Source organism: Urocampus carinirostris, chromosome 16, assembly GCF_059441175.1.
Source record: "Urocampus carinirostris isolate Australia breed hairy pipefish chromosome 16, RoL_Ucar_1.0, whole genome shotgun sequence".
Lineage (NCBI taxonomy): Eukaryota > Metazoa > Chordata > Actinopteri > Syngnathiformes > Syngnathidae > Urocampus > Urocampus carinirostris.
In genome coordinates, this window is record NC_142364.1 from 27,600,224 (window position 1) to 27,610,861 (window position 10,638).

The 10,638-nt window shown below is 40.5% G+C and overlaps 1 protein-coding gene across 1 annotated transcript; it reads right to left on the minus strand.

The window, feature by feature from the left end:
* Positions 1-2,377: 2,377 nt before the first annotated feature.
* Positions 2,378-10,493, minus strand: st6galnac4 (ST6 (alpha-N-acetyl-neuraminyl-2,3-beta-galactosyl-1,3)-N-acetylgalactosaminide alpha-2,6-sialyltransferase 4). The gene is made up of 5 exons (XM_088319905.1): positions 10,387-10,493; positions 10,131-10,298; positions 7,114-7,523; positions 6,076-6,183; positions 2,378-3,962 (listed from the first exon to the last, which is right to left on the minus strand). The coding sequence occupies exons 1-5, from the start codon at positions 10,396-10,398 to the stop codon at positions 3,776-3,778; spliced, it is 885 nt and encodes a 294-aa protein (XP_088176031.1). The 5' UTR covers positions 10,399-10,493; the 3' UTR covers positions 2,378-3,775.
* Positions 10,494-10,638: the final 145 nt, after the last annotated feature.

A 10,638-nucleotide genomic window follows, 5' to 3' on the forward strand; every position in this document is an offset into this window, starting at 1 on the left:
GTGGCTATCATCGCAAATTGGTACAAGCAGGGGAGCCAAATGCGAAACGTTTCACACAATGCTTTATTAAGGGATTGAGGAAGTTAGGGTGAGAGGAAAAATGTAGCAATCTGGTGCTCACTGGGCAGGAGGAGCGGGAATCCCTCGCAAACAAAGCGTGGTCAGAGATCAGAGCAAGCCCTTCTAAGGACACACAGAGACAGACTCGCTCATTCACACCCAGGGAAAATTTGGACCGGCCTATTAACCTGACAAGCATGTTTCTGGAATGTCAGAGGAAACCTGATCGCCCGAAAGAGAACATGCAAACCCCACACAGGAAGGCTGGGAGCTGGATTTGAACTCATGACCTCAGAACTGTGCTGCAAGCGCACTAACCACTCATCCGCCGTGCATTCTTCATTAAATAAATAACACAAAACCGACTTTTCCACCCCCGCAAGTCTTGTCGACTACATGAAAGGAAATAATAAAGTAAGCAGACGAGCAATGGCCTTGAAACTCTTCCTTCCTTCCTCCAGTGGAAAATTCTTAGTAAATAACCTCAGTGTGCCTTGAAATCATGGGTGTGCTAGCCCATTTTGGCGGATGCTCAAGCACCTTCAATTCAACCCAAGCACCCACAAAATTATTTTCCTTCAATATAATGGTAAATGCTAGCTAACATATAAAAAAAGTAAAACAAAACGAAAATGTGAAAAAAATGGTTCATTCCATTAATTCCTGGCAACCCTGTCGCCCCCTGATAGTGTGACTTGCGGCATAGAAGCGGAGTCTGTGGAGGTTCCTGTGTATAACAGTGAGAGAATGTTATGGATGCCCAAGAGTGCCATAATTCAATAAAAACGGATTATTCAGTTATGAAAAAGGGGTCCTAAAATAAACGCTCAATTAAAAAAAAAGCCTTTACAAACATTTCACCCAAAATTCAATCACTTTTCTATCCTTGAAGAAACAACATTAAAATTCTTTAATGATGTCACAGCCCTAGACAGGGTGCGTACACCTTTATCATGGCCAATCACAAGCACTTCTTAAGGACTTTCAAAGCCAATTTTCCAATTACTCCAGTACTATTACAAGAAGAAATCGAGTGTGAATCATGTATTTTGGAGAGAGTATAACCTTGATTTTCATATGCGATTTTAAAATCTTGGGTGTACATTTATCAAGACATCTCATCTCATCTCATTAGCCGCACCACTTATCCTCAGTAGGGTCGCGGGGGCGCTGGAGCCCATCCCAGCAAGTGGGCAGAGGACACCCCGAATTGGTTGCCAGCCAATCGCAGGGCACACAGGGACAGACAACTCGCTCGCTCACACCTAGGGACAATTTGGACCGGCCAATCAACCTGAAATGCATGTCTTTGGAATGTGGGAGGAAACCGGAGTGCCCGGAGGAAACCCACACAAGCACGGGGAGAACATACAAACTCCGCACAGGAAGTCCGGTAGCTGGATTTGAACCCGCACAGGTTCTCAAGACCTTAGATCTGTGCCGCACACGCGCTAATCACTGCGCCAACATATCGTTTTTAAATCCCCAATATATATTTTCCTTTTAGATAAATCTCTCCCCGTATAGGTCTTCAGTCAAACAACGGTAATATGTAGCTTACTTTTTTAGTCGCAGGAAGTTCTTACCGTTAAAATTTACCTCTGGGAAAGGCTAACTTAATTTTTTCAAACGTCCTAATTGATGTGTAATCCTTGCACTAATGCATATTTTATAGAGCCCTGTTGTCATAGGACAATGCCATACAAACTAATGCAAGCTCCTGTTAGTCATGAGGGGAGAAATGCAATGGAGAAGCAAGACCTCCAGAGACCAATGACATTGTCATTATTAGGCAAACTTGTGAAATGTGACAATTTCAAGCATTTATAAGCGCTTCACCCAAAATTCAAGCAACTTTCATTACTAAAGAACACAACATTAAAATCTAAGTATTTTCAAGGACTTCAAGCACCCATACAAACTCTGCTTTCATAAGGTTTTTATATTTTTGGGAGTCTTATTTTACTCCGAAGCAACTTAGATTCACGACCCTTTACAGTATTTACACAACACAAGCTTGCAAGTGTTCCATGTGACCAGCCCTTACAAATAGCTAAAACGTATGCTTCTGTTTCATATTCTTACATAGATTCAACTTAGCCATGTAAACATTGAAGTTGTAATTTTAGAATAAGTTTTACGTTTTTTACCTAAATGAAATTTTGTACAGTATTTTCAGCCTTTTTAGAAGACGCATTTAACTTTTGATTTCGACATTTAAACGGCTAAACAAATTAAAACTTAATGAAAAAACATTTATGATAACATTTAAGAACGTTATATGTTTTTCATACAGACGGATTACGCTACACAAAAACACATTTCAAGTCTTTAATAGGAAAATAAAACTCCATATTTTCAGTCAGACATAAAAAATACAGATATTACATCAGCTAATAAATAGGTAGTAAAGGAAGAAACAATTTGTAAACAACACAATACAGTATTGCCACTTAAGAAGTGTTTGATTGCATGCTTTGGCGACATCCAGTGGACATATTAAAAACAGCAGGTCCTTGTTTGACTTAGAAGCGGCTCATTTATTTTTCTTGTGCGTCTCTTAGCAAAATCTCGCGGGGCGGTAGAAAATCAGTTTGTGGGCCTGATACTGCCGGTGTTATGCCGAGAATTCACCGGCGGGCCGTAATTTGTGACCTATAGAGACCCAAAGTGACCAAAACGGACAGTTGTACTATTTCTTTCTCTGTCTAGCCTTTTTGAGGTTTTGGGTACCCGTAGCAGCAAGATGTCAGATAATTATGTCAGCTTCCTTTCGATGAAGCTCAGGGTATTCCAAATAAATGCAAATTTCTCTACCTATGAGTATTAAAAAAAAAAATGCATGCTTAAGTGATAATACATGTGTATTTGTTTTTTATTTAGATACACATTGTTTTCTTTAATAAAAAAAGTTTAAACTACTATATGTTCACAGACCCCTTAACTTCCTTTGGTGTGTCTTGGGTAAGTACAGCCTGGCAGCGGCCATCCCTTTCCAGGCCGTTATTTTTTGGTTAGGGGCTGCTGCCACATGAAACAGTTTCCATGGTTACCCAAGAAGGAAAAGCCTCCTGATCTGACTCGGAGACAGCACCTTCGTCATCCGGTCGCCGTAGGTTTTCTGTGTAAAGTGCCATCCCGCTCTTCAGAGATGAGCGGGATCTTGGCATTGGTGGGCAGCGGCGCGTATGTGGTAATACTGATATTAGATCCCTAATCACTAGGAAAACCTCCAAATTTAGGGTAGGCCTGTTTTGTTCATAATAACATCGTACGATACGCATTGTGGCTTTCTTATTTTTACATTTGATCAATTTATAAAATATCCCTTTATTCTGGCAGCCATTGAACGCACCACCTCTAAAATCCATTACTTTGCCATATGTACATAAATTTGCTTATTATGTATATGTTTAATAAATACAATTTTTTCCCAGTATTAAAATAAAATACTGTTTAGTAAGTAAATATTGAGTACATTAATTCAAACAGAGTCCTGCTTGTTTTTCGTGAGCAGCAGAAAAAAAGCATGTTTTTTGTCATGAGGGTATACCCTGCATTAAGGTTCCTTATGAGTCAAATAGAGGTTTAAAATATCCAAGGGACGCCAACAAAAGAAAAAAAGAATTTTTGTAAGTGTTACCTTTCACCACTAGGATGTGCTCAACTACACAGTTTTTAAGAATCCCAGCAATGATAATTTCAGAGAGCCATTTTACAAATTCCACGAGGGGTTCTTGAACTCAATCTGGCCGCCTGCAGCCCACTTGGCATAGATGGCCTTCTCTGTGATGAAGCGATGGCCGCCGAGTTTCTTGCGCTCGTGGACCTTGTACATCAGGCACTCGTCCGATACCGCCTTGTTGTAGTAATGATACGGCACCACGCTGCGATTTTTCCGTCTTGACCACAGAACGTGACACATGTTAGGGTTTGACAACATCTTGGAATGGGAATATTTGGGTCTATAAAAGTAAAAGTTTGGATCAAAGTACAGTAATCCCTTGTTTATTGCGGGGTTGCATTCCAAAAAGGACCCGCGACAGTCAAAGTCCGCGAATTAGAAACCTTTATTCATTTTTTGGGCAAATACTGTATTATACACTTAAACAAAATGGACCTTATTCACAGGCTTTGTTTAAAAAAATAAAACATAAATGAAAATAAATAAAAGTAGTGTACTATATAAATACTTGCATTTTTTTATTTACTGTCAAATTATATAGTAATATTTAAATTAATCTTGCTTCTATACTGTATTGCAAAAACGGGTAGAAATGTCTTCTGAACACTGCTTTTTTTACTTCGGAATATATATTTTGTCGCCATCATGTGGACGTTATAAAAACCTGATTATAACTTCCTTTAAAGCAGCGGTGTCAAACGCATTTTATCTCGTAGGCCACATGGTAGAAAAGACGTTCTAACGGGGCCTGGACTAGTAAAGTAATGGCATAAAAAGTGTGCCTTAGCTGGAGGGTTGGGGGTCTTTTTTGGAGGATCGAAATTTATGATACAGGGATGTAAGAATTGATGGTAAAACGATCATTGAAGTTTTTTTCCCGAATATTTGTTTCCCTCACTAAGACTTAATCTCTTGTAGTGTGTATCAACTGTGCATTTATACAAAACAAAAACAACTAAATTCCTTTCCACTAAAGTTTATTTAACTCATGCAGATTAGAGAGTGACCAAAATAGAATAAAAACACAAACGATTGATTGAATGAATTAAATGTCTATTGTATAACATTGGTACCCATCACTTCCCTGCTTGGGGCTCGGCATTAGGGGTAGGAACTTGGGGCTTTGGTCACCTAATGACTCCCAACATAGGTTGGTTATAACAATCGTTGCATCACCAGTACACCAGTCGTACGACCGTGTATGGTAGCTGACCCCGTGTAAGATGGGATAAGGCAAGGAAAAAGAAGAAAACATGATAGAAATGTCTTTCTGCTTCTCTCTTTTTCATGAAAATGTTTGCTTGAAGATGAGGAATTAGCTGTTAGATTCCTTATCTTTTATGAAAAGAAGCTGAATCTTCTTTAAATTTCTGGTAAGACACTAAGGTACTATTTTTTTATTTTGTATTTTTCTTATTACCTTAAACAGCGCGTCTGTGACTTTTATTTGAAGTAAAATAGCATACATGTTGGGTTTCAATGTTCTCTGGTTGATGGTAGTCTACAAATAGCAATATGTCAGCTTTGGCGACATCGAGTGGACATATTCAAAACTGCGGGTCATCTTGGCTCATTTTTATTTTGTGCTTCTCTCAGCATTGTTTTGTAGGCCACGTAAAATTATGTGGTAGCCAACATTTGGCCCGCAGGCCATGAGTTTGACACATGCCTTTGCATGTCGAGAAATCCAACTTCATATTCCTGTCCCTTTCGGTGTTGGTGCAGAGCGTTTTGTTGACATAATGGCTTTAAAAAAGTTTGAAATTGAAAAAGATTTGTGCAAACGTAATTAAGGTTTGTCACGCTGTTTTACGTACGCGTACAACTTAGACCACACAGGCAGAAAAGAGGCGGGGCAACTGCATACCCAATCATAGTGCAGAACAAAATGCACAATGCCATTCTGCGAAGTAGTGAAATCCTAAAAAGTAAAAAAGATTTGTGCATGCGTAATGTAGGTTCGTCGAGCTGTTTAACATACGCGTACAACTTAGACGACACAGGCAGAAAAGAGGCGGGACGACTTCATAGCCAATCAGAATGCAGAACACAATGACCATCTGTAAAGTAGCGAAACCCCAAAATGTAAAAAAGATTTGTACATGCGTAATGTAGGTCCGTCAAGCGGTTTTGCGTACGCGTACAACTTAGGCCACACAGGCAGAAAAGAGGCGGGGGTGACTCCATAGCCATAGCCAATCGGAATGCAGAACACAATGCACAATGACAATCGACGAAGTAGCGAAACCCCAAATAGTTAACTGCGATACAGTGACGGATTACTGTAATTGAATTATTGACCATAGCAAAAAACATTTAATGGTACTGACCTGCAGTAGTCAGCACTGACCATCCCAAAAACTTGGATTTGATCACACATCTCCATAGCCAGAATCATGGTGAAGAATCCCGTGCTGAGGTAAGCGCCTGACTTGATTCTGCAGAAGACCAAAATTCATTTTCTAAAAAAATCTTGTTTTCCCTCACCCAAACCCAAACCCTAATCCTAACCCCTATCCCTGTGTGGAGGAACATGTGCACTGAGTGTGGTTGGACAACTGAACATTTTATTTATAGTTTATTTATATTTTTCACTGTATGTGTCTGTGTATTTGATGTTTAAGGTTGTTGGGTGGGGGTTTACTACCTTATGCTACACCAAATGTTTTTAAACAGCACATTGGGTCTCAGTTCATTGCCTGAAACGTGCTTCATAAATGAACAGGCAAAATGGCCCGGCTTTGCTGGCATATAGAAGATTGCGTTTGGCTGCCTGGAGTGGTCGGTAGCTGCAGTACCCAATTTGACCGCAAGAGGGAATTAGAGACCCCAAAAAAGCAGACCACAAGAAAGCAGACGTTTATCAATTTAGTTGGTATTTATTGTGGGTGCCTTGACACAAAACCTTGCTAAAGACACTCACAGAGAACTAAGGTACAGCTGTGTAAATTTTCACTAAAACCGGTTCAGCCATTTTGAAGGATTTATAAAGTAGATTTAGACAGATTTAGAGATGAAGATAAACATGGAGATGGAGAAATACAGGAAGAGGGAGGAAGAGATAAAGGTCGGTGATAGATGGATATACTTATTTAAATAGATTTAAATATTGATTAGGAGAGATGTTTTGATCTCGAGAGATAGATTTAAATTAATAGATTACATTACTTGTATTGATTAGATATTTATATTAGAAGAGGTAGGTTTAAATGAGATAGATTTGGGGTTGATTTGATTTAAATTTGATCATGCCACATTTAATCAGATGTGCTCTGTAGTCTGGAATTTACGGTAATTTAATTGCTTTTGCCTGAGGATGGCAAGAGAAAAGAGTTGCCTTTTCAGTAGAACAATAAAAAGGTCAGTACCTATTCTTCCCAGTTTCGTTCTGAAACACGTTGTCGCAAAACTGGACTTTCTCCGAAGTCATGGCGTAGAGACTGGCACCAGGATAGTGGCCGGCGACCCCGAGCAGCGCATTGAAGACAATCCCCGTTCCGTCAGTCCTCATGTTTCTGTCAGGCCCCCAGAAAACGTATGCCGTGTCGGCCTCTTCTCGGAAGAAGCGTTTCTGGTCCTTGAGCAGCCGTGGCACGCTAGTGTGCGATACCACGCGTACGCTAGTCCGGTTGCCCACGTCGGCCTCGTAGCCGGCCGTAGGGGCATCGTTCATGCGGATCACGCAAGGGATGCGGTCGATATGGGCGCCCAAGCCGGAGCCGCTCATTTGCCCGGAACTGGTGATCAGGGCGCACTGGTTAAAGTGAAGGTCCAGAAACTGAAAAACACTAAAACAAAATGGAGACTTGAGGAAAAAAATGTGCTTTGTGGCCACTTTGTCAAATCATGTTTATTTGTATAGCCCTTAATGAAATTAAATGAAATGATCTGCATTTATATAGCGCTTTTCAAGTCAATGACTTCCCAAAGCGCTTTTTCAGTGTGCTTCACATTTCCCAATAGCGGCCTTGTATTGCAGCCACGTAAGGCGCTAACCTGCTTATTGGGGGTATTAGGGGTTCAGTGTCTTACCCAAGGACACTTCGACATGTAACACGGACAAGCCGGGATTCGAACTGGGATCCCTTGATCCCAAGACGAGCGCTCTACCTCCTGAGCTACTGCCACAAAGAGTCTCAATGGCTGCACAGACCACAGATTATTGCAAACCACAGACTATTGTGACACCATCCCCTGATCTAAAACTTACATGAGGGCAAATAATACACAGATATTGTCAACATAATATATAGGTTATTCATAAGCTATAGAGTAGAAGTGTGTTTTAAGCTTAGATTTAAACATTTCCACTGAGGTTGCCTTCGACAGCACCGGGGCCCGAATGGAGAACGCTCTTGAACCTGCGGATCTCTTCTTGGCTCTTGGGTTTACGAGTAGACTATTATTTTCAGAGCGAAGGCTCCGGACTGGAACATAGGAGGAAATTAAATCTGAAAGAGGAGCAAGTCCTTGCATGATTTTGATTACTCCCAACAGAACCTTAAAATCACATCTTAAGCGAACAGGGGTAATGGGATCAAACTTTCTTGTCTCGTTAAAAGCCTAACTGCAGCATATTGTTCCAGCTGAAGGCTCTTGATTTTGGACTTCGGGAGATCGGAGAGTAGTGCATTACGGTAATCGAGCCGGGAGGTAACTTTGTTCAGTTTGTATTCTTGGTTTTGCTTTTTACCACTTGTTTTCGGTTGCGCGATACACAGGCTTGGCTGAGTAACAGAATACAGTTAGCTCTTGCAATATCACGCTTTACATATTGCTGTTTCGCGGATAATGGTGCATTCTGCATTCTGATTGGTCGAAAAGTTGAATACTGACTTGTATACATATGTAATACAGCTTGACAAACCTATTGTTATGTGTGTGTGAATCTTTTACATTTTCAAGTTTCTCTAGAAGTCATCATGTCAACATACATTAGGGACCAACCAAAGCACTGGTGACTGGGTCAAAACGGCAGAAGAAGATGCTTTTCGTTGCTAACAAAGTTGGACTTTTTCACCAGCTAAACAAGCTCTGGAGCCACATAAGTCTTTGGCGCTGCCTCACAACTCTTGTCACTTTTTCATAATATCTAAACGTTTTCCAATGAATATAGATTAATTCAGTACGTCAAGTCAAGTCGTGTTTATTCGTACAGCCCTTAATCACAAGGAGTTTTTTGTTGACTTGTATGAACCTTAGGCTGTGCTTTTGTTAGGACCATTATTGGTGACTTCGTCTACAAAACTGTAAGCAGTGTTTCTTGGGGTTTGTAAAAGGATTAAAGGTGAGTGTCTCTGCCACATTCGTCCTCTGTGCTGGTTTCCTCCGCACCACCACCATCATCATACCTGTAAACCTCCAGGGCTCCATGCCCTTACAAACTGTTGTATTTTCCCTTACAAAATACAAAATAATTACACCATATTTTTGTTTTTCAAACGTGTTTATTTATGTAATTTAACATGTTATATTGTACATGTGTTTCGTTATATCATATATATTATTAATTAACATTTTGTTGCGAGATACTGATTTGCCCGACATGACGAAGGTTTATTACATAAAAAAAGTTCAAAAAATAAGTAGCTTGGACGTTCACTGTAGAAGGAAAAAATACATGCAAATATAATTAAGTAGAATAATACATTTACTTATTCAAATTATGAATTCATTTTCTGCATTAAATTATTGTTGGTAATATACTGATTAAAGGGATAACCACAAACATGACTTTTTTCATTTTCTCATTTTATACTTCCTTTTTTCTCAACTTCTTTATACAACATAATAATTCGTAATATAATGCATCAAAACAAGTGAGCCGTTTGAGAGCCAGCTCTCTTTAATGAGTTGAGCCGAAAAAGCCGGTTCTGTAAAAAGAGACGGACTTCCTTTCACTACATCAAACCGCTCGCTTTGTTTGCAACAAAAAAAAAAGATACCGAGATAGAGGCTCCCGCGGCGAACTCGTTTGACTTGATTGATTTGCCGTTTCGTGATTGTCGGTGTATACCGGATGGTACCCATAATTGACAAATTTGCGTTTTTCCGTACATATTTTCTCGTACGTTGTACACGTCTTAAAATGCATAATAAACGTACTTTGCACGGCAAACCGTACAGGTTGACAGGTGTGCAGCATCAAAACCACAACACAGACTTCTCAAGTGTGCAAGGGGCCGCTGCAGCGGAACAGGGTCGCACACACACTGTCCCTTTAACAGATATGCATTTGGAAAGGGGAGTCAAGTCCACAAATCACTAAAACTTTTGAAGTTTCTTCTCCAACCGGAACAAAATGACGGTATTCCGGGAGTCAACCATGCGTGCAAAAGGTGGAATCGTGTGCAATTTAAATGGAAAAATATTCGAAAAGTGTCACCTGCTCCGTCTTGTCGAGACGGATCCTGCTATACCCCCAGAGGCCGTCCTTGCGCCTCAGAGCCGAGACCGAAGATAGGGGCGCACTCTCCTTTCGAAGGATCACATCTCCGAGCCACAACAAGATGGTAAGGCTTAGCAAGCTGATCACGCAAAGCCAGCGCAGCCCCTGTGAGCGTGCACAAACACAAATACGAGCATCAAACAAAAGCATTGAGGCCAAAGTACACTTAATGCATTCAGATACTCGTCTTTACCGTAAATTTCATTTCAGGCTCTTTAGAGAAGCCCCGAGACAGGTGCTGGTGGGGCCAGCGGGTCTCATAGCCCCAGAGATCAGGTGGACGGTTGCACTCAAGCGGAACTTCCGGTGTAACCAGGGAAAAAAGCTAAAAGGTAAAAATAAGACTAAATAATTGGCCCATCTATTGAAGCAGAACGGTGTAGCGAGGAAAACAAATTTAAATGACTAATACTAAGCCCGAATTGATTATCTGTCTATTTAAGCA